This window comes from Bos grunniens, chromosome 14, assembly GCF_055505025.1.
Source record: "Bos grunniens cultivar Pamir isolate PY7600 chromosome 14, Bosgru_T2T1.0, whole genome shotgun sequence".
Classification (NCBI taxonomy): Eukaryota; Metazoa; Chordata; class Mammalia; order Artiodactyla; family Bovidae; genus Bos; species Bos grunniens.
Window position 1 is genome coordinate 48,823,481 of NC_141178.1, and position 26,016 is coordinate 48,849,496.

At 40.1% G+C, this 26,016-nt stretch overlaps 1 protein-coding gene across 3 annotated transcripts in view; it reads left to right on the forward strand.

Annotated features, from left to right (window-relative positions):
- The window catches only part of SLCO5A1 (solute carrier organic anion transporter family member 5A1), a 146,446-nt gene that overhangs the window by 86,486 nt on the left and 33,944 nt on the right, over positions 1 to 26,016 (forward strand). For 2 of the 3 annotated variants that reach the window (XM_086335457.1, XM_086335460.1), the window contains one exon: positions 3,722 to 3,886. The exons of the other annotated variant lie outside the window; for it this stretch is intronic. In XM_086335457.1, coding sequence (XP_086191583.1) covers positions 3,722 to 3,886 — 165 coding nt within the window. The remainder of the gene's footprint in view (positions 1 to 3,721; positions 3,887 to 26,016) is intronic. 3 annotated transcript variants of the gene reach the window in all.

Genomic DNA, 26,016 nt, shown 5'->3' on the forward strand with positions numbered 1-26,016 from the left:
AAAATTGTAAGCCAGTAACTTTATAGAATTTGGGGTTGATGATGTTGCCTCCTAATCTATGCTCGTTTGTAGACACAGAAAAGATGCTGTCTCAGTGTCTTCACAGAAGCCACACAATGTTAATCTGCCCTGTTACCAGTTGTGTAAACTCTCCTATCTTGAATGGGATTGGATCTGCCAGGCCTCTGCACTCCAAAATTACCAAGTATATTGCATTTTTAAATCAATAAGTAAATTATAGGTACTCTGTGAGAAAGTACTTCGAGGTGGTATAAAGACAGTTGGGGCTTCCCTGGTAGCTGAGCTGGCAAAGAATCTGCCTGCAGTGCAGGAGACCATGGTTTGATTCCAGGGTTGGGAAGATCCTCTGGAGAAGGGATAAGCTACCCACTCCAGTATTCATGGGCTTTCCTGATGCCTCACACAGTAAAGAATCTGCCTGCCATGCAGGAGACCTTGGTTCAATCCCTGGTTTGGGAAGATCCCCTGGAGGGGAGGGTATGACTACCCACTCCAGTATTCTTGATTGGAGAATCCCATGGACAGAGGGACCTCGCAGGCTACAGTTCATGGGGTCACAAAGAGTCAGACACGACTGAGCAACTAAGTACAAATACAGTTGATTCTTGTTATTTGTGGTAGTTTTGTTCTGTAAAGTTGTGGTAAACACTGTGTTAGAGAATGCTGAAGCACTGCTCTGGGGGAAATCTGGGTTAACTTTGCATCACAATATAATCATCAATCAATATATAACCTTGTGTTTCTGTTGAAAGACACCTTATTTAATATAGGTTGTTTCATTAATATTGAACCCACAGCCAATAATAGTATAACTCATGCCTGAAGGAAGCTGATTCCATCCAGTTGGTGATGGACAAGGAAGCCTGGCATGCTGCAGTCCATGGGGTAGCAAAGAGTCTTTCAGTCGGAGTGACTGAACTGAACTGAATTGAAGGAAGCTTAAGTAACACATGAATTAATAATTTCTCCAAGGACTTTGGGGTGGCTCAGTGAAAAAGAATCTGCCAAGCAGGAGAATCTGGTTCAGTCCCTGGGTCAGGAAATTGCCTTGAAGAAGGAAACGGCAACCCATTTCAGTATTGCCTAGGAAAGCCCATTGACAGAGGAGTCTGCAGTCCATGGTGTCGCAAAATTTAGCAACTAAACCGCCAACTGCCGAGGACTTCTGGGTCCTTTTAGTGGAAAGTGGCATCTAGAAACCAAGAACTGGGTGCTAGGTGGGTTCATTGCTACCAGTATGTCACTACTTCTGTCTTGTTAGGTAGGAAATGTGTGTTTGTACACACAAACACACACACATCTATTATCTATCATGTCTGTCTATCTAGATAACCAGCCCCACCAGACAAAGACAATCCTGGAGATCTGCACCCCCTACGCCCGTCACCCCCTGCAGGGCATGTAGTTTGAAAGTTTAGTTCGAACAATAGGGGAGGAGGAAGGTGGAAGAAAAAAGGAAACTAGCTTAGAGTTGTTCAGAGTCTGAATGTTTGCTAAATTCTTCTTAAGTAATAGGTTTTTGGTTTTTTTTTAATAAAAGAGAGAAAAACATGACATGTATTTTTAGTTAGCTTTGAAATTAGAAGGCTATTTTATCATGCTAAATGGGTATACAAGAAAAATCAGTTTTTCTTACAAAAAACTAGTATCTTAAAATATTCATGTTATACATATGTTATCTTCTTGGGTTTGCAAGGTTTATTGTATATTTTCCCAGATGTTTTAGATTCAACATGTTGGCTTTTAATTTACCATTTAGTTTAATTTGAATCTTTAAATGTCCATGGGGAAAAAAAAATCTTCTTAACTTTCTAATTTTTAATTTTGGAGAATGCATTTTGATTTGCAGTATTTATAAGAGAATATTGGATAATTTTATGAAATATTTTATATTTTTTTCTGGTGTGTTTACCTATGTTAAAAAAATAAAGTATGCATCTTAATTTTACTTTTAAAATATTTATTTAAACTTTAAGCAATTAAATTATGATATAGAACATTAAAGTCAGTTTGCATTTCAAAATGATAATAAACAGTCTTGACTAAGTCTTAAATTCTAGTGAATAGGCTACGAATTATAGCTTTAATAATGCTATTGCTGGTTAGTAGCTTCAGTTGTGTCCGACTCTGTGCAACCTCATGGGCTGTAGCCCACTAGGCTTCTCTGACCATGTGATTCTCCAAGGCAAGAATACTGGAGTGTGTTGCCATGCCCTCCTCCAGAGGATCTTCCCGACTCAGGGGTTGAACATGGGTCTCCTGCATTGCAGGCGATTCTTTACCACTGAGCCATCAGGGAAGCTTTAATAATAGCTGTTGCTTAATTTTTAGGAAACTATTTTATTATATTGTAGCATAAGGAGATAACTGTTCTAATAACTGAGAAACTCTGTATCTCAAAAGTAAGGCAGCTTACCTTTTCTATGAAGATGTATAAGGATCATGCACATGTGGGTTAACTCACATTACAAATATGCAAAAAATACAAAAGCATACACTCAAGAATCTTTTCTTGTTTCTCTTTCCCAGTCTTATTCCTGTTTACAGAATTTCTCGGTATTATATATTTTGAAACGTATGCATTCAACCATATGTAAACTCATTGTTTTCATTTGTTTTTACTTAAATATTATACACACACACACACATGTATGTATATGGGCTTCCCAGGAGGCGCTAGTAGTAGAGAACCTGCCTGCCAATGCATGAGACGCAAGAGATGCAGGTTCAATCCAAGTCCAGAAGATCATCTGGAGAAAGGAATGGTCACCCACTCTAGTATTCTTGCCTGGAAAATCCTATGGACAGAGGAGCCTGGCGGACTGCAGTCCAAAGGGTCACGACTGAGTAACTAACATCACCAACCCAACACCACTGATGAACATTTAGTTTTTTCTCCTAAATTTTTGCTTTTATAAACCATGCTGCAATGAAACTGAACATGCATCTTGAAGCATATATATGACAGTTTTTGTGAAATAAATGCCTAGATTCAAGTGAGCCTTTTCTCTTTTCCTTGAGAGGCAGCTGGACAGGTACAGAGCCCCACCTCTGGACTGTCTGGCTCCTTCGGATATCATTTCTGTTTGTTCCTCAATCCAAAGTCCCTGGAAATATCTGACTTGGTGACCTTATCTCTTCTACCCTTCTAATTGTATTATTTCCTGTTTCTTAATGAGACGGGAAGAACAGATGTCTAGTAGCATGTACCAGTTCCTATGCTCTGGGCGTTTGCCATGTCAGGCCAGAGAGCGGGCATGTCAGAAGTGCATTTACTCAGAGAAGTGTTAGTTGGGCGAAGCGAAAACGATTAATTTAGGGCTATATTGCAGGTACTTCACACATTTAATAGTCTTCAGGGTCTTAACAAAGATTAACATTGTTTAATCAATAAAAAAAAATGCAGTTCATTTATTCTAAGCAGTTTTTGAAACAGAAGTCATAGGTTGCCTCCTTCTTAGGAGGATATTTGTGTATGGGTATGTTTTTAGCATCTTTGTTAAATTTCCTTATCCTAGTTGAACAATTAAAAAAAAAACACCCAAGTCTATTTAATAAAGGGGATGAATTCTAATCATTCATCAGGTTTTCCTATATTGCTGAATGGCTATTTCCAGTTCATTTCAAAAGCAGTTCAATTTTCTTTTTCTTTTCCATCCCTTGTTTATAACATTCATTTGTCATTTTTGTCATTTTGTAGACCTACCAAGAGCAGCTGTCAGGATCTTAAGCAACATGACATTCCTTTTTGTGAGTTTGTCATACACAGCTGAGAGTGCCATTGTAACTGCTTTCATTACCTTCATCCCCAAGTTCATCGAGTCACAGTTTGGTATTCCAGCTTCCAATGCCAGCATCTACACTGGTAAGGCACTGCCATTAGAACTCCTTGAAACCATGATCATTTTTGACCACTAAGCTAAAATGCAATGAGTGAAGACAAAGTTCGTTCTAACATTAAAGTGTTAAAATTCAAGTTCATGAACAGCAACCTTCCCCCTTCAGATTTTAGGAGGCGGAAGTCTTTGAATGTTTTCTCTTTGATTCAGACTGTGTTACTGTGTGACATTTTTACCAACTGTGTTTTGGAAAAGGGAGAACTTTTCATACTTGTGTTTTTAAGATTCTCAGTTTGAAAGAATAAAATAGGCAAAGTGTTCAAACTTAAACCTGAACAAATCTTTTTATGGGTTGACATGAGTCTGACAGTGTTCAATTGAAAAAATTTGATAGTCTGAAATAGAGATCAATTTCATGGTATCAGGATTTTCCCTTCATAAATGTGAACAGATTTTAATTCTATTACTGGAGGTACTTGAAGTTAGAAAGGAAATCTATAAATTTTGTCTCAGGTGATGTTTTATGTTTGAGAAAATTGATTTTTAGAAGATTTTGGTACAAGGACCCATAGTATCCAGTGATCAGATCTTTCTTTTCACAGTAAATTGGGTTCTTAGTAATGTGGGAACATGAATTCTCAGATATTGGGATTTTCAGTGTATTATACCATAGAATATTCTGCGTATTTCCTTAGTGGTTTCAAAGGTGATCAAATAACTGTACCTAAGGCTTTATTTATTAATAAAGTGCATTTAAGCAGTTAAGTGGAGAATTGCAAGAACTTTACTGATGGCCTTGGCTCCCACTTTCTCCTCCATGTCCACATTCAAACCCAGCAAGCTTGGATTAAATTAACAGACAAAGTTATATTATTTGTAGAAAGAGCAGTTGACTTGAATTATTTGAGTAATCATTTTGTTCCCTATTTCACTTTGCCCATAAAAAAACATGCATATTGAGTTGTAGGCCCATCATAACAAATCTTTTTATAAAGAATATGCTTCTTTGGACCTTGTAATTGTCACCTATAATTTTTTTTTTCTGTTGGTTTTAAAGAAATATATGTTTTCCTTACATTAGGGTAAAATTTACAGATTACATTGCAATTTGGTTTTCAGATATCCTGAACATTCCATTTCTAGTTTAATTCCTACTCTAACTCTGGCGGGCTGCAGTCCATAGAGTCGCAAAGAGTTGGACACTACCGAAGTGACTGAGCACACCTTCATCCTTTGTCTTTTTTAAAAAAAATAATTGATTAATTATTGGCTGTGTTGGGTCTTTGTCACAGTGTGGTTGGGCTTAATTGCCCCAGGGCATGTGGGATCTTAGTTCCCTGACCAGGGATCGAACCCACGTCCCCTCCAATGGAAGGTGGATTTTTAACCACTGGACCTCCAGGGAAGTCCCTACACTAACCTTTGTTGAGCAACAATTCTTGGATAGGGAAACCATGAGTGGTCTCGTAGTTAGATCTGAAGCTATGTAACTGTCAAATGTAATCTCAGCATTTCCCACTCTGTGTTTAAGTATTAAAGGTGTTACTGGAAAGAAGGTTCATAGTCAAATAAATTTAGGGCTTGCTGAATTAAAATACTACAGAGTTCTTTGCTGTAGGACTTTTCATAACGCTAAGAACCCTTGGAGGAGGAAATGGCAACCCACTCCAGTATTTTTGCCTGGAAAATCCCAAGGAGCCTGGTGGGCTACAGTCTATGGGGTTGCAAAAGAGTCAGACTTGAAACTTAGCAATTATACAACAGCAATATACCAATGTGCATTGTGAACTCCCAAAGGAAGTTTCCGAGTATGGTCTCTCCCACATGTAGTTGACCATGGAATCTGGCTTTGTTTTTTTTTAAGGCATTCATTCTCATGAACAGTGTTTCCCGGGGCACATATCAGGAAATACTGCCCTTCTAAGTGATGAGGGAGCAGAGATGTCTAGATCATCCCATTTTCCTCCAGATGGACCATTTTGATCTCAAGGTCTCCTGGGCAGTGGTCCAGTGATGAGCTGGGTTGGAACTGATGCACGTTGAGTGTATATTGACCAAGGCCATCTCTTAATTACTGGTCCAGTCAGAGGCTAGATAGATAACTTCTTTGGAGAAATAGAATACAGGGGTGTTTGGTTGCAGAGTTCCACAGTGGTATGTGGTCAAGGCAGTGGTCACTGAATGTGACCACCTGGGTAAAGAGGGTATAATAACTAAATCATGAAATTTGTTCATCCTGTGTTTTAATATCTGGGTTAAAGGAGCAGTATCACACTGTGCCACTGCCACTCTGGTTTCATCAACAGCAAGTTTTTTTTTTTTTTTATCATTACCAATGCAGTTTATACAATGTTTGGTAGTCTTTGGTATTTTGATAAAAGGCCTTTCTAGCTCACATACTTTTTCCTTCTTTTCCAGACAGATAAAAAATAATAATAATTAAGAAGGTATCCTGGAGAAGGGAATGGCAACCCACTCCAGTATTCTTGCCTGGGAAATCCTATGGACAGAGGAGCCTGGCAGGCTACAGACCATAGGGGTCACAAAGAGTCAGACCTGACTGAGTATTAATTTCTGCACTTTCAAGAGATACTCAGACTGATTAAGAATAGTGGATGGCTTGTCATTACAATAAGGCTAAACAGGGCTGAGAATTCTTTTTAAAACTCATCTTGACTTTTTAAATTTGTAAGGATTGAATCCTTCTTACTCTCCAAGCAGAGATCTGTATTTTTTAAGAACTTGTTTAATCTTTTGTATTTAAATCCCTTTCCATGCATATAAGTAACTTGGAGAATGAAGAAATGTATCTAAAGGTGAATCTAAAAGTAGTTTTAATTTCTCCTCTGACAAAGTTTGCAAGTTAAAGTTCTTTTTTCATTAAAAAAAAACTTCCTCGCCCCCTCCATAGCAATTTGTTTTGTTGTGTTATGTAGTGGAGGTGAGGCTCCATACATGTATCAAAAGACTGGCTTTTGCTCACTTGCCCCCTTGCATAGTCATTGAACACTCTGAGTACTACGGCACTGTGCTGTGTGTGTGTGTGTGAGCAGGTAGGGGGAAATACAAAGACTCAAACTTGAACCTTAAGTTTCTTATAGATCTGGGAAGAGAGAGAGTGAGCTTATGCAATAAGTTTAGAAAAAGCTGTTTAAATAAATCAATGGAAGCTTTGGGTTAGTGTGAGTTGCATTTCATGGAGGAGAAATGGCTTTTAACCAGGCTTTATTTACTTATTTGACTGTGCTTAGTCTTCACTGCTGCACGGGCTCTTCTCTAATTGCAGCAAGCGGGAGCTCCTTGCTTGCGAGCAGGCACTTCTCTCTAGTTGTAGTGCCTGGCTTCTCATTGCAGGGGCTTCTCTTGTTGCAGAGCGTGGGCTCTGGGGCACCAGGGCTTCAGTAGTTGCGGCTCCCTGGCTCTACAGCACAGGCTCAGTAGTTGTGATGCTCAGTACATGCTCCTCGGCATGTAGGGTTCTGGACCAGGGATTGAACCCGAGTCTCCTTCATTGGCAGTTGGATTCTTTACTACTTAAGGTCCATCCCCTTAACCCCCCACTGCTGCAGGGCAATGGTGGTATCTAAGGTGGCTAATACCTTTACTCTCAAGCTGCTAATTCACTGACTTTGGGCTGTCAAGTGTTTCTCTCTAGGTATGTTTCTAATCTAGAAAACAATAATTTGGACTGGAATGAACTTGATGACTTCTTCCTGCTCCAAAATCTTAGATGAAATAATTTTCCCAAGGCCACATGTACCAAATAAACTTATTCTTATATTCCTGTAGAGTCATGTGGTTTTCTTACAAGGGAAATAGTTAATAAGCAATTCATCACTGGGGTATTTTTAGTAATGTTGTATCACCACAAACTTTGACTATGTCCAGCATCCTTTGATCTCTTTTTCTTTGCTATGGGCAATCAGAGGTAGTCCATGAATTTCTCTTGGAATTCCATCTGTCTCTTAACTCAATGCATGATTTTAGCCAAGTCACTTAACTGCCCTCGCTTGTAAATGAGTTTCTCATTTGTAAAATGTGAGTGATCCTCTCCCAAACCTACTAACAAAAGTTAAATGAGATACTGATATCTTAAATAATTTGCCATATAGTCATAGATGATCAGTAAAACCTTGGCATGTTGTAAGATCCTGTTGAATTTAAATCCCCATGAAGAGTTTTGTTAGATTTTCTGATTTAAAACAAACTGTGTTAGTCTAATTTAGAGTGGCAATTCGAGGGCATTTTGTTAAATCTCATCTGATAGGAGGAGTAATACATTCAAATGAAATTATATGGAGTGACTATTTTTGGTCCTGATATAGGAATAAAGTGGTAGAAACCTTCTAGGGCAGGAGATGGGCAGAAGATGCTGAGGAGGGAAATTCATGGTGTAATGCATCATGAATCCATTTTCCTATCTCTGTCTCTCTCCTCTTTCTCTGTCTCTCTTTTTCTTAATATTTATTTTTATTTCTTGGCTGTGCTGGGTCTCAGTTGTGGCTTGCAGGATCTAGTTCCCTGACTAGGGCTTGAACCGAGGCCCCCTGCATTGGGCGCTTGGCGTCTTAGCCACTGAACCACAAGGAAAGCCTTTCTGTCTCTCTCTTTGAATTTCTCTAAATCAATTTACCAAATGACCAGCCTCCTGTTTGGCCAGTTCTCCAAGTGACCATTATTTCTTTTGTGATTCATTAGCTTCATTTACCTGGAGAAGGAAATGGCAACCCACTCCAGTGTTCTTGCCTGGAGAATCCCAGGGACGGGGGAGCCTGGTGGGCTTCCATCTATGGGGTCGCATAGAGTCAGACATGACTGAAGCGACTTAGCAGCAGCAGCAGCAGCAGCTTTATTTACCAATTATCAGAGTCAAAAATTTTATTCTAGCAAATTTGTATAGTGACCAGTAAATTTAAGAAAACGTAGCGAATGCATGGCTTTTTATATGTTTGTTGTGCTTTAATCCACTGCAGTCATTATTCTTTTTGATGTTCCAATTGTGCAGTCCTTGGGCTCTGGGAGTCCCTTCAAGTTAGCATCTGTATATCCTTTGGAACAACCTCGGTAGTCTTTATGGTTTTCTGCCCTAGACCTGGGATCAGTCACACTTCTCCAAGGAGTCCTGGTTCCTTTTAGAATAAGTGATCTTTGGATGTCACCCTCTAAGCACTGGGTGATCATTGGTACAAGTTGTTGTTTGTAGGCCTTTTTTTTTTTTTTAATAAAAAGAGGAAAGCAAATCATGAAGCTATGTAATATTTCTGCTTCAGTTATTAAGAATACAAGTTGACACTTCTTTAATACATCTTTTTGCTCTAGTATTGAAAATCTTTCTTCCTAATGACTTTTATATAATTACTTTATCCATATGTGTATGTGTGTGAGCATGAGTTTGTGTATAATGGTTTCAAATAATCTATCAGTATTATTACCATGAAATATGAAACAGTTTTAGGTGTCTTTGTGGTTTTTTCTGTCCATAGGCTATCTGTTAGGGATTTGCAAAATACTGTGGCCTAAAGTTATTTGAAATAATTCTTCTCTGGTTATGGCCACAACCTGATGTGCTGTGGAAATTATATGCTTTAATTTGTTTTTAGTTTTTTAGGATTTCTTTATATTTTCAGTTTTAAATGAAACAATTTTAATTTTTTTTAATTGTTTGAAAGCTGCTTTACAGTTTTGTGTTGGTTTCTGCCATAGAACAGTGAGAATCAGTCATAATTATATATATATATATATATATCCCTTCCCTCCCTCCCCTCCCCTCCCCTCATCCTGCCTCTCTCGGGCATCACTGAGCACCAGACTGGGCTCCTTGTGTTATTTAGCAGCTTCCCACTAGCTATCTGTTTTACACATGATTGTGTATATATGTCAATACTACTTTCCCAATTCATCCTACCCTCTCCTTTCTTCTCCGTGCCCACAAGTCTGTTGTCTACTAGGTTTATCAGTACCATTTTTCTAGATTCCATATATATGCATAAATGGCAACCCACTCCAGTTTTTTTACCTAGAGAATCCCACGGACAGAGGAGCCTGGTGGGCTATAGTCCATCATGGAGTCGCAAAAAGTCGGACACGACTGAGTGACTGATACTTTTTTTTTTCTATTTTTTGATTTTTAAGTTAAATTTGTTTTTTTTAAATTATGGAAGACATTTATATGATTTGAAAGTCAAAACCATACAATGAAGGACATTCAGAGAAGCTTCTTCTATGGGTCTGACACTGTGCCAGTTGCTGGAAACACTATGATGAGAACACAGAGGGATCCCACCCTCAAGGACCTTACACTATAGTGACCCCAATGGGCTGCGTGTGTTCCCAGACAAATTCCTTAACTTTTATGAGAGTTACAGGTTGTGATGATTAAATGAGGGCATGTAGATGGTGTGCTTAGCACTGTGGCTGCAAAGTAGCTTTTATTAGTAAGTTCAATGCTCACTTTATGAGGGCTTCCCAGGTTGGCACAGTGGTAAAGAACCCGCCTGCCAACGCAGAAGACGCAAGGGACTCTGGTTCGATCCCTGGACCAGGAATGTCCCCTGGAGTAGGAAATGGCTCTAGTATTCTCACTTGGAAAATTCCATGGACAGAGGAGCCTGGCGGGCTACAGTCCATGGGTTAGCAAAAGAGTCAGACACAACTTAGCGACTAAACAAAAACAACAACAAGCGTTAACCTCTCCAGTCCTCAGTCTCATCTTGGGAATAAGGGGTTTAATGAGACCACCTTTCACCAAAGTTCAACTGACTGACACCCCACTGTCTCCTCCACACAAAGTCCTCTGATCTTTGTGAGCAACTTCTTTTTCTAGGCATTCAAGTTAGTGTCTTGCCATTTCACTTTGGATGTATGTAATATCTTTTCCTGGCCCTTTAAATTTCTTTTATAGATATACTGATTTTTTTTTCCCTCCTTTGGTGCATGTGACAGAACTGATGTTGAATTGCCACACTTTTTGCTTTTTTTGGAGGGACTGTCGAAAAGTAAGGTAGGTTGATGATTAAATTTCTCCTTTTAAAAACTCCAGACATTTTTACTGAGTGGGTCCTGTAAAAGTTCATACCCTGCTGAAGTGAGGTGATCCCCACTCACTTTGTAGTGAGTCAACATCTTAGAAGAGAAAAGTGATGGATTTTGGAGTCATAGGTCTGGGTTCAAGACCTGCCTCTGCCATTTATTCACCATGTAACCTTGGGTGAGTTAACTAATTTCTCTAGCCTCAGTTTTACTAGCTGTGAGTCATAGCTATTTAATAGCTGGTGTAATCACAGCTATTTAACAGGGCTTTTGAAATTTTAAAAAGTTTAAAAGGGACTTGCTAAGTGTAAAAAGCAACATAAATATTAATAATGAGAACGACCCTGGATTTCATCTCCATTTATCAAGTATTTTGTTCTCCTCAATTGGACAGGAGAGCCAGGATTGTTATTATTTTAATATGTATTTATTTGGCTGTGTTGGGTCTTAGTTGTGGCACATGGGCTCTTTGCTGTGGTGTGTGGGTTACTCTAGTTGTGGCTTGAAAACTCGAGAGCCCGTGGGTTCAGTAGTTGTGACTCGTGGGCTTAGATGCCCCATGGTATGTGGGATCTTAGTTCCCCGACCAAGGATCAAACCTATGTCCCCTGCACTGGAAGATGGATTCTTAACCACTGGACTACCAGAGAAGTCCCAGAACCAGGATTGTTACTGAAAAAGATGAGGAGGAGAGGAAAGTAGAGGCTGGAGTATAATATGGCTTGTTTTGTTGATAGATAAATAAAAGGTACAGGCACTAATTCAAGGATCCATGGCCTCGTGGGTAGTGACAACTGGGGCTGGAGACAAACTGTCCTAACACCCAGCTCTTGCCACAATTTCTCATTTCCTCTGAGATGCTGTTAACGTGTAAAAATCATGTCCAGACCTAGTGAATATCTTGGCCCTTAAGTATAACCAGGATATAGTTACTACCGCACAGACAGGAAATAACTTACTCTTTTCAACGAAACAATGAGACATGGGCTTTGACATTATTAGAAGTTGGAGTACTGTCCTTTTGTAACCTGAACCGTCTCATCACGGACCACAGAAAATTTGCTTTGCTGCCAGGTTCAACTTCCCATTATGGCATCTTTCCATTGGCCAGAGGGTAGAACATGGGCTTATTTGCATTTGTTACTATTAGATGGGTTAGATTTCAGGCTAATGGTTAATTTTTTTTCAAGTCATTGTATTGAAATTTTTCTTGTATCTCCATTTGCAATAAAGATGAATATAATTCCTGTTGGTTTTTTGATTAAAAAATATATCTAAAAACATAGGTGCATACATACCTTACCTGAGCAAAGAACAATTCATGTATAATTGTTTTATGTACAGTAAGGCAATATTATTTCATTCCATTTAGCCTAAATTTTCTTGAAATATATTCTATGGATATACCAAACCCTTTTGGAAATGCAGTTGAATTTGGTGGACTCGTTCGGTTATGGAACAGCTGTGTAAACGTCCATATCTTTTGATAAAATTTTCCAGTAGAACATCTGTTTTTGTGACATTGCAAATTTTTTTTTATTATTCTTCTTTCTACCTTGTTCTTAGAGATAGTTATTCATGTAATCAATGGGTATGTATATGAGCAAACTGTCAATTTGTACTTAACTTTTTTTTTTAATGAAGTCATTGGCATTAACTTCACTGGGCAAAGCATTCTACACAATAACTGAAGATTTTTAGGGAGTATAAAAATTTTTAGGGAGTTTAAAATAATTAAGGAAGCAACTTTACAGTTGCCTCAAGTATATTCTTGCCTGGAAAACCCCATGGACAGAGGAGCCTGGTAGGCTGCAGTCCATGGGGTCACTAAGAGTCAGACACGACTGAGCAACTTCACTTTCACTTTTCACTTTCCTGCATTGGAGAAGGAAATGGCAACCCATTCCAGTGTTCTTGCCTAGAGAATCCCAGGGACGGGGCAGCCTGGTGGGCTGCCGTCTGTGGGGTTGCACAGAGTTGGACACAACTGAAGTGACTTAGCAGCAGCAGCAGCAGTAAGTATTGTAGAAGCATCAGGTGCAATTCTAGTGCTGATAGCTAATAGTAGATAAGTCTTTGTTTTTAGATCAGATTCCCAAGAATCTTAGAACAATGTATCAATAGAAACTTTGTGTTCATGTAAAATATCTGCCCAGTGGAGAATTTTACCTTATGGTACATGCTCCCATCCCATCTTAGGGTCAGAACCTTTAAGAACAAAGGGTCATTACCAGGAGGTATATAGCAGTCTCTGCTGCAACTTCCAATTCTGTGGTTCTGTGATAACAAACAAAAAACCCAAATAATTATTTCATATTATATGGGAATAATTTTGAAAATGTTAGTAAGCTCTAAAACACATGCTAGTAAATATTAATACTAAAACACAGTATTCTTGTCTGCTCTAACAGGCTAAAACTTGAGTTGCACCTGTTAAATTGCCTTCTTTTAAAAATTCTCTCCACTTCTCCATCTTTAATGGTTGTGTTCACTTTCCACCCAGTTGTCTAAGATGTCAGCTACTCCTCTCCAGTTTTCAGTAAAAAATGAGTTTATTTGGCATGTGCTTTGTGTGTGCCTGTGTGTGCTCAGTCGCTCAGTTGTGTCCAACTCTGCAACCCCATGGACTGTAGCCTGTCAGGCTCCTTTGTCCATGGGATTTCCAGGCAAAAATACTGGAGTGGGTTGCCATTTCCTTCTCTAGGGCGTCTTCCCTACCCAGGAATCAAACCTGCATCTCCCGTGGCTCCTGCATTGGCAGGCGGATTCTTTATCACTGCGCTACCTGGGAAACCCAGGTGCCTTGCATATCCTTCATTTTGGTGAAAAGAAAAATGTGAAAAGATCCAGGGCTACCTTTGAACCTGGTGGAGCACTCCTGGCTATTAGTTGGAAGATACATTGCACTGATTGTTGCTACACTGTATTTTAACTTTGCTGGTTCACTTGTATCATTTGGGGTGAAATTTAAAGTATTTATTGCATTTTTTTATTCCTTTAGCTTTTGAGATCTATTGTTGCCTTCCAAAGAGAAGCTGTTTTAAAATGTGTGATTTTATTATTCATAATCAAGGGTAGATAAGGTCTGAACAAGGAGGGAAAGAGACTAGTGTTTTGCTGAGAGATTTAGACTCATTGGTTGGTGGGGCTTGTCATTGCAATAGGAAGGTACATAAGAACTATGTCGTCTGTTTCTTCTCTATTGCTTTCTACTCAGTGGCTAGTTTTATAAAGTTGATTTATTGATGGACTTTAAAAAATGGAATTGCATATTTTATTTTATGTTTCTACTTTTGGTTGCACCAGGTCTTCACTGCTGCTCATGGCTTTTCTCTGGTTGCAGCGCACAGGCTTCGTATTGTGGTGGCGCCTTTTGTGGTGGCGCACAGGCTGTGCAGTGCATGGGCTCAGTAGTTGTGGCGTGCGGGCTTAGTTGCCCTGAGGTGTGTAAAATCTTCACGGACCAGGGATCAAATCCATGTCCCCTGCTTTGGCAGGCAGAGTTTTATCTGCTGTACCACCAGGGAAGTCCATTAATGGGTCTTCTGAAGCCTAAATTCTCAATAACAGTAGGTTTGATGTCCTCCAAAGATACTAGAAGATTGTTAGATTACTAGGCTATGTTTTTACTCATTAAACTTATTTTGTGGATTTTATTACCTGTGGAAATATTCATGTCATTTGAAACAAAGAAGCACTTTAGGTTAAAAGAGAGCAGTATGTAGCATACTGGTTACGATTTCCATCTCAACTGTCCCTGCTTTGCCCAAAGTTCTTATATTTTTGGCTTAAGCTATCTCATTCAGCAAACAAGCTAGTTAATTTTTGAATTTTAAATTTTGATTAATTTTTGAATTTTCTTCTAAGTGTAAAATGTTCTGATCTCTTATTATCTTCACAAACTTATTTTGATGGCTAGATGAAAACAGTGTGTAATTGGGCGATCATTTATTCTCTGCATGCTGCACTTCCTTTCCTCTAGGTTTTTGCTCAAATGGCCCCTTGTCAATGAGACCTTATCCAGTATACCCCATTTAAAAATGCAGCTCCTCTCTCAGGACTCCTGATTTTCCTTGTTAGGCTGGACACTTTTCTCTGTGGTGCGTTTTATGTTCCAACACTCACTACAATTTCCTTTGTTATTGGTGTATTGTTTATTGTCTCTTTTCCTCACGGTAGATTATCGGCTCCATGCAGGCAGGTTTTTTTGTCAGCTTATTCACTGTGTATCTTCAGAATCTAGAACAGAGCCAAAACATAGTGTATACTCAGTAACTCTTTTCTATTAAATTAAATATACGTTTTAAAAATTATATGTTTTTATGAGCTTTCTGAGGGTTATACCTTTCTGAGGGTTATATATTCAACTCAACCACTGTTGAAATGATTGGAGGTTTAAAAACAATACAATAAAGGGCATCTACAAAAAATCTACAGCTGACATTATACTTAGTAGTGAGACTGCATGCCTTCCTCTTAAGATCAGGAACAAGACCAGGATGTCTGCTCTTGGCACTTCTATTCATCACTGCACTGGGGATTCTAGCCAGAAAAGCTGGGTAAGAGAATGAAATTAAAGGTATTCAGATTCAAAAGAAAGATGTAAAACTATCTTTATTTACAGATTAGCCAGTCTTGTATAGAAAAGATCTTAGAGTACACTAAAAGTTATTAGAACTAGTAAATGAGTTTAGTGAGGTTGCAAGATACAAGACTAACACAGAAATACCTCAGAGATATTGTGGGTTAGGATCTGCAGTTAAGCGAATATTGCAATAAAGCAAGCCATGTGAAGTTTTTTTGGTTTCTCAGTGCATAGAAAAATTATATTTACAGTGTGAAAAAAAGTGAAAGTTAGTCACTCACTCGTGTCTGACTCTTTGCAACCCCATGGACTCCAGCCCACCAGGCTCCTCTACCCATGGAATTCTCCAGGCAAGAATAATGGAGTGGGTTGCCATTCCCTTTTTCAAAGGATCTTCCCAACCCAGGGATCAAATCCAGGTCCTCCAGCATTGCAGGCAGATTCTTTATTGTCTGAGCCACCAGGGAAGCCTCTATTTACACTGCACTGGAGTCTATTAAGGACTTCCCTGGTGGTTCAGATGGTAGAGAATCTGCCTTCAGTCAGGAGACTTGCAATAGGATTACATCTAAAAATAATATACATCCATTAATTATTATTGCTGAAAATGCTGACCATCATCTGAGCCTTCAGCAAGTCATAATCTTTTTGCTGGTAGAAGGTTTGAAATGTCGGGAGAATTATAAAATGTGATGCAGAGAGACACAAAGTGAACAAATACTGTTGAAAAATAGTGCTGATAAATTTACTCGACTCATGGTTGCCACAAACCTTCAATTTATAAAAAGCGCAATGCCTGCAAAGTGCAATAAAACAAGGTATGTCTGTATGCAAACATCAATTGTATTTCTATACACTAGCAGTGAACAAAAATGAAATTAAGGAAACAGTTGTATTTATACTAGCAAGAAAGAATGAAATACTTAGATTTCATTAGATTTAACAAAAAGAGGTACAAAACTTGTATTCTGAAACCCACAAAATATTCTTATATTCTGAAATCCACAAAATAGCCATAAAAATTAAAGAAGACCTAAATAGATAGAAAGACATCTCATGTTCATGAATTAGAATACAATGTTATTAGGATGGCCATACTCTGCCAATAAATTCAACACAGTCCTCATCAAAATTCCAGGGGGCTTCTTTGAAAAAATTGACAAGGTGATCTTAAAATTCATTTAGAAATGCAAGTGACCTAGAATAGCCAAAACAATCTTGACAAAGAACAAAGTCAGAGCACCTAGACTTCTTGATTACAAAACTTAAGAAAAAGCAGATGGTTGGATGGCTTCACCGACTCAATGGATGTGAATCTGAGCAAACTCCGGGAGATATTAATGGACAGAGGAGCCTGGCATGTGGCAGTCCCTGGGGTCACAAAGAGTCAGACACGACTGAGCAACTGAACAACAGAAAATGCTTTACTGAGGCAGTATAGTTAGCTCCTTGTGTGGCAGATGATTACATTTTTAGTATTTATTTATAAAGCTTATGTCTTTGTGATTTTGAACTAGATAATGCAACTAAAATTGAATTTTATCTAATTAAAAGAAAATTTTAGCCATGCCCTGTGGATTGCATGATATTAGTTCCTTGACTAGGGATTGAACCAGGTACTCAGCTGTGAAAACACGGAGTTCTAACTACTGGACCACCAAGGAATTTCCAGATTTTATCAAAGTTAAAAACCTTTCTATGTCAAAAACACCACCAAAAAAGTTAAAAAACAACCCACAGGATGGGAGAAGATATTTGCAAAACATGTATCTGATAAGGTACTTGTGTCCCTCGTATGTCTGTGTGCTTAGTCACTCAGTTGTGTCCGACTCTTTGCGACCCCATGGACTGTAGTTCGCCCAGCTCCTCTTTCCATGGGAATTCTCCAGGCAAGAAAGAATAATGGAGTGAGTTGCCATTCCCTCCCCTGGGGGATCTTCTCAACCCAGGGATCGAACTCAGGTCTCCCCCATTGCAGGCCGACTCTTTACTGTCTGACCCACCAGGGAAACCCATGAATACTGGAGTAGGTAGCTTATCCCTTCTCCAGGGGATCTTTCCAACCCAGGAATCTAACCGGGGTCTCCTGCATTGCAAGCGGATTCTTTACCAGCTGAGCTACCAGGGAAGCCCTTATATAGAATTCTTAAAATTCAGTGATAAAAAGAAAAATAAGGCAATTAAAAATGGACAAAGGATCTGAATTGATATTTCTCCAAAGATGTACAAATGGCCACATGAACAGATGCTCAATCGTATTAGTTATCAGGGAAATACAAATCAAAATCGCAATGAGATACCATTTTGTACCCATCTGAATGTCTGTCATCAAATATTATTTGTGGAAATAAATGCTGGTGAAGATGTGGAGCAGTTGGAAACTCACACACTGGCAGTAGGAAAGTCGAATGATGCAGCTGTTTAGGGAAGCAGTTTGGCACTTCCTCAAGCATTGAATTACTATGTGATCCAGAAATTTCATCTCTGGGCACACGTCCAAGAGAAATGAAAACATATGTCCACATAAAAACTTGCACATGAACGTTCATAGCAACATTATGCAGTGTCCAAAAATAGAAACAACTTTAAATGTCCATCAACTGATGAATGGATAAATCAAATGGAGTTTCTTAGTACAAGGGATTATTATTTGGCCATAAATAAGAATGAAGTACTGACATATCCTACAGCATGCACAAGCCTTGTAAGCATCATGCTAAGTGATAGAAGCCAGCCAGACGTATTTTATGACTTCATTTACATGAAAGGTCTAAAACAGGCAAATTTATAGAGACTGAACATAGATTAGTGGTTGTCTAGGGCTGAGGAAGGGATGTGGGAGGAAATGAGCATGATGGCTGATGGGTTCAGGGTTTCTTTCTGGGGTCACGAACATGTTCTAAAAATGCTTGTGGTTGCATATCTCTCTGAATATACTAAAGAACTTTGAATACACGTATTTAACTAGGTGAGTTGTATGGTATGTGAATTATAGCTCAATGAAGCTGTCAATATAACAGAAAGAATAAAAAGCAGAGTATTTAGATTACTGAGTTGATGATCTTTATTAAATGGCCTCTTTAGTCCTCTTTGGGCTTCCCTGGTGGCTCAGTGGTAAAGAATCTGCCTGTCAATGGAGGAGATGTGGGTTCCTTCCCTGGGTCAGGAAGATCCCCTGGAGAAGGAAATGGCAACCCCCTCCAGTATTATTGCCTGGAAAATTCCATGGACAAAGGAGCCTGGTGGGCTCCAGTCCATGGGGTCGCAAAAGAGCCAGACACGACTTAGCAGCTAAACAAAACTGGTCCTGCTCGTTCATTTGCAGAACTAATGTGGTTTTTAATGAGCTAGGTTTTCACTTGGCTGTTGTGTGGCAAAAGCATTCTAAAAAATATAGTTAGGTGAGTAGAAGTTTGTCTCAAAAATATTTTGGATAAATAGAGTTTGAAAAATCCGTTTACTTCTCCCAGGGGAAGGGTATCTTTGCCAGGTTTTGTGGCTCAGCAATTCGTGGGCATAATAACCATCAACTCTCTTGACGGGAAGGCTGAAGAGCTTCTGGACTTGGACAACAATGGGCAGGGAGACGCTGAAAACTGCTGACAGAAAATGAAACTCACCCACAGGGCCTCCAGAGAGGGATTTGCATTTGGCACCGGCCCACATCTGTAGGCTTTGCTTCTCTAAACGGAAACTAAGTCTAGTAACTTAATACCGAGGTCTTCCTTTGAGGCTTCTTTTGATCACTGAAAAAGTTCATAAGATCCTAGTCTCCTGTGAAATTGCCCTTACAGAATGTACACCCTTGTTTTGCAATAACTTGTTTAACGCTTTTGCTATTTCACCTGAAGCTTGCCAGTGAAAAACGGAAGTAAGCCTTCTGATGTTTTGCATTCCATCAAGTTATTTTTGCCCTCTGGTTTTATTGCCTGGTTGCAGAAAACTCTCTTAGCTTTTTAAGCCATACAGGATGAAATATTTATTTGATTTGATTTTTGAATCCCTTTCACGACTCAGCGTGGCATTTCATTTTATATATTATTTCAGCCAGAGCTTTGCAGAAACCTGAAATGAAAAGTGGGCTTGTTTCTTCTATTGAATGTCCCTATTTATTACCTTTCCTTCAGCGCTCCCAAGACCTCGGATCCCCGAGATTGGGGTTCTCGTATTTCTCTCCAGCTTTATGGTATTTCCCTGAGTTGGCAGAGTTGAAGAGAGTGTGATTGTGGTTGAAAGAGACCCATTTATCCCCGGTGGAGGCTCAGTATGAGCTTGGTTTGCTATCTCCATGCTGATGTGATGGGGGCTAAGTTTTCAGAGGAGTGTCATTCCTTGGTAAGCCTTTATTAATCATTTCAGCAAGGCCACGCGAGATTTCAGAGCATTCTTGGTTGGTGAGCTGCAGATGAGTCCCACTCTTGCCATCATGGATCCTTGACAGAGGAAACTGTGGCCGGAGAGCTCTGGTACTGGCACTTGGAATGGAGGTGGGCTGTATGCAGCAACCCTGTTCGAGGCTTGCTGCCCTGCCGGGTTGTCTTCTTCAGGAGAATTCCTACAAGAACTCCTATATCCTTTCTCTCCAGGTGCCAGTTGCTTTCATTGACACATGCTGTTCATGTCATCACACGTGGGCTGATCCTCCCAATCCAGTCGAACACCCTTTACAATGTGACTTGATGTTATGCTATGAAATAGTATGGATTGAAAGAAAGAGTTTGGTGTCTGTCTTAAAACGGCCACCGAATTATAAAAAAAGGCATTACTGATGAATTCTAATGATACAACCTTGTTCATAGTTTGTGAAAGGATTTCTTTTCAATTAATTAATGGCTGCACTGGGTCCTTATTGCTGCACAAAGACTTTTCTAGTTACGGCAAGCGGGGGCTATTTTCTAGGTGTGGTGTGCAGGCTTCTTGCATTGCGGTGGGTTCTCTTGTTGCAGAGCACAGGCTCTAGGTGTTTGGGCTTCGGCAGTTTCAACTCTGAGGCTCTAGAGTGTGGGCTTAGTAGTTGTGGCGCATGGGCTTAGCTGCCCCATGGCATGTGGGATTGTCCTGTAGCAGAGATTGAACCTATGTCCCCTGCATTGGAAGACAGGTTTTGGTTAAAAAACTGGGCCACCAGGGGGGTCCTGTGAAGGAATTTCTGAGATTTTTTTCACAAGGATGATATTGAAATATACTAAAGCAAAAGTTATTTTGTGTTTTTGTGATACTTTGTGGGTATATGTGTAGTTTATGGAAACGTATACTTACTATGTGGTCTAATCTCAGACCATTTAAAATTTTCTAGCTTCAAGGCTTGAGATTGAAAATTATTCTCATCTTCTTTTCCCATCTGACAATAATTGGTATTTATTTCCTATAAGAAAATATTTGCAAGGGAAAGTGGAAGCTTAAAAAAGGGGTAAAATAATTAGGCTTGGCTGATAGGAAAACATTTATTTTGTATCATAAGATTAGAAACACAGTCTTTGGAAAAGTTAAATAAATATGAATTTTTTTTAGCCTGCTGTGTCACTCACTGGATGCTTCCTTGCCTGCAATGTGGAAAGAATCTACTCTATTCCTTATAACCTAAGATGCCATTCAGTGTAAAATGCTCCATGATTTTGAGTTACTATGAAAGACAAATGCTTCTATTAATAATTAGACTATGACTCACAAGGTGAGACTTCCCCTGTGGCTCAGCTGGTAAAGAACCCACCTGCCAAAGCAGAAGATGCAAGAGATGTGGGTTTGATCCCTGGGTCAGGAGGATCCCCTGAAACAGGAAATGGCAACTCACTCCAGTATTCTTGCCTGGAAAATTCCTTGGACAGAGGAGCCTGGTGGGCTACAGCCCCTGGGGTTGCAAAGAGTCAGACATGACTGAACAGACACACACATGACACAAGGTAGAGATGCTGTTGATTGTCGGATACATTCTGCTTTCAGAGCAACTCAAAATCCACACAGTTTTGAGAATTAGATGAAATTCTATCCAAAGAGTAGTTATCACAGCGGCTGGCACATGGCCAGCATCAGTATGTGTGTGTCTGTGTGTGTGGTGTGCCTGTGTGCAGAAAGAGAAGTGAAAGAGGGAAAGAGAAAGAGAGAGTGAATGAAAGTGAATCGTACTTCTGTCCTTTCTAGATCTCACCCCACTTTCTCCTCTGCTCCCCTCCCCGCCACTTCCCCAAAGTCAACAGCAAAACCTGAAAACCATAATGGCTCATGGTGATATTTTGTAATGATTCATAGTCTTAGGTTTGCAAGCCACACACTTTTCAACTTACTTAAAGAGAACTTTTAATGTGGAACACGCAAATTCTGTGGCTCTGTCTGTACTAACAGCTCACTTCAGTGGGACAGTCTGCACCCTCGGGTCTCACCATAGAAGAGGTTAGAGGATTACCGACAGTCCACACTCGTCACCTGTGGTGATTTGGCAGTTAAACTTTTGCTACAAACGCCCAACTCAGAATTTTGTTAACAGTGAGATTTTCTCAGTCTCGATATTTTGTGCCTGCCAGCTTTAAACTGATTTTAGCAAGTTATTTTAGCTCCCAAATGAAATCTGAGATTTCCTGTTTGTAAAACAAGATGTGGCCTATTTCAAGGAATCATTGAAAACAAAAATGAGTGTCATTTGAAGACTTTATGTAATAAATTTGAAATTACCAAATTATTTTCCAGGCCTAGGAAATTGCTAGAAAGTTATGAAGATAACAAAGATAAGAGTCCCTGCCATGCACAGGAACCTTTCAGTCTAGCAGAAAAGAGAGAAGTAAACTCGATAGATGCTGGCAGGTCTTATCTTGAGGGGGAACACTGGGTCCTGTGAAAGCAAATTATGATTTTTCACAATAGCAATAGCAGCATGATTGCAGTTCCCTGAGCCTAAAGCATTCTTAAAAGTTTTTTTTTTTAATTTGAAGTATAATTGCTTTACAATGTTGTGTTACTTTCTGTTGCACAACAAAGTGAATCAGTTACACGTATATCCCCTCCTTCTTGAGCCTCCCCGCCCCCACCCCTCTAGGTCATCACAGAGCACTGAGCTGAGCTCCCTGTGCTATACCGCAGCTTCCCACTAGCTCTCTGCTTTACATACGGTCAGTGGTACTTCCCAGTTTGTCCTACCTCTCTTTCCCACCCTGTGTCCACGTGTCCTTTCTCTATGTATGCGTCTCTATTCCTGTCCTATAAATAGGTTCATCTGTACCATTTTTCTAGATACTATATGATAAGTGGGTCATCTGATTTTGCCCTCCTCTCTTCTAATTCAAGATTTTCTTGTTCCAAATGATGCATAAGCTTAAACATATTTTATGTGTGTATTTGCAATACAGATAATGTCTACATGGTGACAAAAATTGGAATGAAAAGGAAAAATCCATCAGTAGCTTTAAAATTTGGTAATTCCCTGAATATCATTTTCATAAAGACCTCTTGACTCCATCCAGGCACACTTTTATAAGGGCAAGCAATATTGTGATCCAGAGTAAAGACTTCAAAATTGACTGTTATGGTATCATGCTGGAAATAAAAGAAAGGAAGTAGGACAAGTAACATATCAATCTGCTTGGATAAATAAGTGGCTAAAAGATTTCCTACTGGAAAGCAGTAGAATGTGCACAGACCTTTTAGGAACCAAGCAGGGCCCTCTGGGCACTACTTTGCAGTGGTTAGATCTTTAGATTCAGGCCTATATACACAGTCGGGCTTCCCAGGTGGCACTAGTGGGAAAGAACCCTCCTCCCAAAGCGGGAGATGTAAAAGACTCAGGTTTGATCCTTGGGTCAGGAAGGTCTCCTGGAGGAGGGCATGGCAACCTACTCCAGTATTCTTGCCTGGAGGATCCCATGGTTAGAGGAGCCTGGAGGGCTGCAGTCCATAGGATTGCAAAGAGTCGAACATGAGTGAAATGAGTTAGCACGCACACACACACACACACCTGCACAGATACACACTGGGCTTTGCAGGTGGTGCTAGTGGTAAAGGATTTCCTGCCAATGCAGGAGACACAAAGAGGACATGACTGAGTACACACAAACATACACACAGTAGCTCAAAAGCTAACAGAGGTTTATGTGTTTAAGAGAACAGAGTAGCTCAATATCAAGCAAAGGTTTATATATAAAAGAACACATACAGGCTTATGTTAGACCATTATGAGTTGTGAGTTTAAATTCAGTCCTGTAGATTAAATAGCATATGGAAATTTGCCCAGTTATATAATTCCAATATGTTAGTGCAAATGTTAAATTCGTTAATAGTAGGCAGATAATAATAATGATGTAGCTTCTCTGGTGGCTCTAAGGTAAGGGACCCACCTGCAATGAAGGAGATGCAGCAGGAGCCTGGGGTTTGATTCCTAGATTGGGAAGATCTCCAGGAGGATATGGCAACCCACTTTAGTATTCTTGCCTGGAGAATCCCCATGGACAGAGGCTCCTGGTCGGCTACAGTCCATGGAGTCGCAAAGACACAACTTAGCGACTAAACAACAACAACAGCAATAATGATGTAATTGTGTCAATTGCTGACACTTATTGGGTGTACACTATGGATCAGACACTGTTTCAAGCACTTTCTATGGTAATCCTAACAACCTACCAAGAAGAAACTATTCTTACCCACATTTTCCAGACAAGGAAAATCCAAGGTTCTGAATATTCAGAAACTTGCCAAAGAGCAGATAGCTTGTAGGTGGCAGAACTGAGATTTGAACTTGGATCTTCATGGCCCACGCTCTTACCTGAAATTGTCTCTGATACTTGGAATCGCATAGGCCTCCACCCTCTAGCACCTGTGCCTTGGGCTGGGCCCCTGGCTTGGTCCAGGCTTTCCCATCATTCCCCGCTGCTCTGTCCTCCCTCTACCCATCCACTGATACCTTTCCCCCACCCCGTAGCCCCGCCCTCCCTGCATCTTGACCCCTAGGGGAGGAGCAGAAATTCGAGGGTGACAGAACTGTCTGGCAGTGGCTAGAGGAGGGGCTGGATCAGAAGCAGAGGCTCAGAGGTGGGAGGCATAAGGAAGGGCGCTTGGGTCTGTGGACACAGGGAAGGTCAGGAAAGCACCAGCTAGTGAGGAGAATTTGAGCTCAAGGCTAGTGGCAGGAGGGCCACTTCTTCCTGGAGAGTCCATCTTCTATCCTCATTTCCCTCTCCCCTTTCAAAGGCAGTGGTGAAGTTGGGGAGGCTTAGGTGGCAGCAAGGTGGTGGTTGTAGAGGCTGACTCTCAGCCCCTGGGTGCTTCATGCGTCCCACAGGCTTACCCCAAACTACTAAAACTGGGTTGCAGGGAGCCAGGGGCTTGGAGAAGGGTCCCTGAGAAGGCTCTGTTGTTCCCCCCCATCCTCCACCCCACCCCTCACACAGCACGAAACTGTCCCTACTCATTCCATTTGCCTAAAATGCCAACACCAAAACATTTGGGTCTCTTACTCAAGCTGGAGTTCTGAGCGTTGTTCACATTTGTCCGAATGCATGGTCAGAATCTTTCCATTTTGGTAGTTCAGTGAGATTTAGAGAATGGGGATGTTAGAAGGAAATTTTAATAGATCTTCACTGTGTTTGATGAGACCTCATACTGGCTAATGACAAAGTTTCTGTTTTAAAGAACTGATTACTAAAAAACACCCCCGAATACTAATTAGGATGCACAGGCAAACAAATTATACTGCTTTTACATTATGCAGCTCAGTTGGTAAAGAATCTGCCTGCAATGCAGGAGACTTGGATTCGATCCCTGGGTTGGGAAGATCCCCTGGAGAAGGGAAAGGCTACCCACTCCAGTATTCTGGCCTAGAGTATTCCATGGACTGTATAAATGGTTGTCTGGGGAGGCCTTACAAATAGCTATGAAAAGAAGAGAAGTGAAATGCAAAGGAGAAAAGGAAAGATATAAGCATCTGAATGCAGAGTTCCAAAGAATAGCAAGAAGAGATAAGAAAGCCTTCCTCAGCGATCAATGCAAAGAAATAGAGGAAAACAACAGAATGAAAAAGACTAGAGATCTCTTCAAGAAAATTAGAGATACCAAGGGAACATTTCATGCAAAGATGGGCTCGATAAAGGACAGAAATGGTATGGACCTAACAGAAGCAGAAGATATTAAGAAGAGGTGTCAAGAATACACAAAAGAACTGTACAAAAAAGATCTTCATGACCCAGATAATCACAATGGTGTGATCACTGACCTAGAGCCAGACATCCTGGAATGTGAAGTCAAGTGGGCCTTAGAAAGCATCACTACGAACAAAGCTAGTGGAGGTGATGGCATTCCAGTTGAGCTATTTCAAATCCTGAAGATGATGCTGTGAAAGTGCTGCACTCAATATGCCAGCACATTTGGAAAACTCAGCAGTGGCCACAGGACTGGAAAAGGGCAGTTTTCATTCCAATCCCAAAGAAAGGCAATGCCAAAGAATGCTCAAACTACCACACAATTGCACTCATCTCACATGCTAGTAAAGTAATGCTCAAAATTCTCCAAGCCAGGCTTCAGCAATACATGAACCATGAACTTCCAGATGTTTAAGCTGGTTTT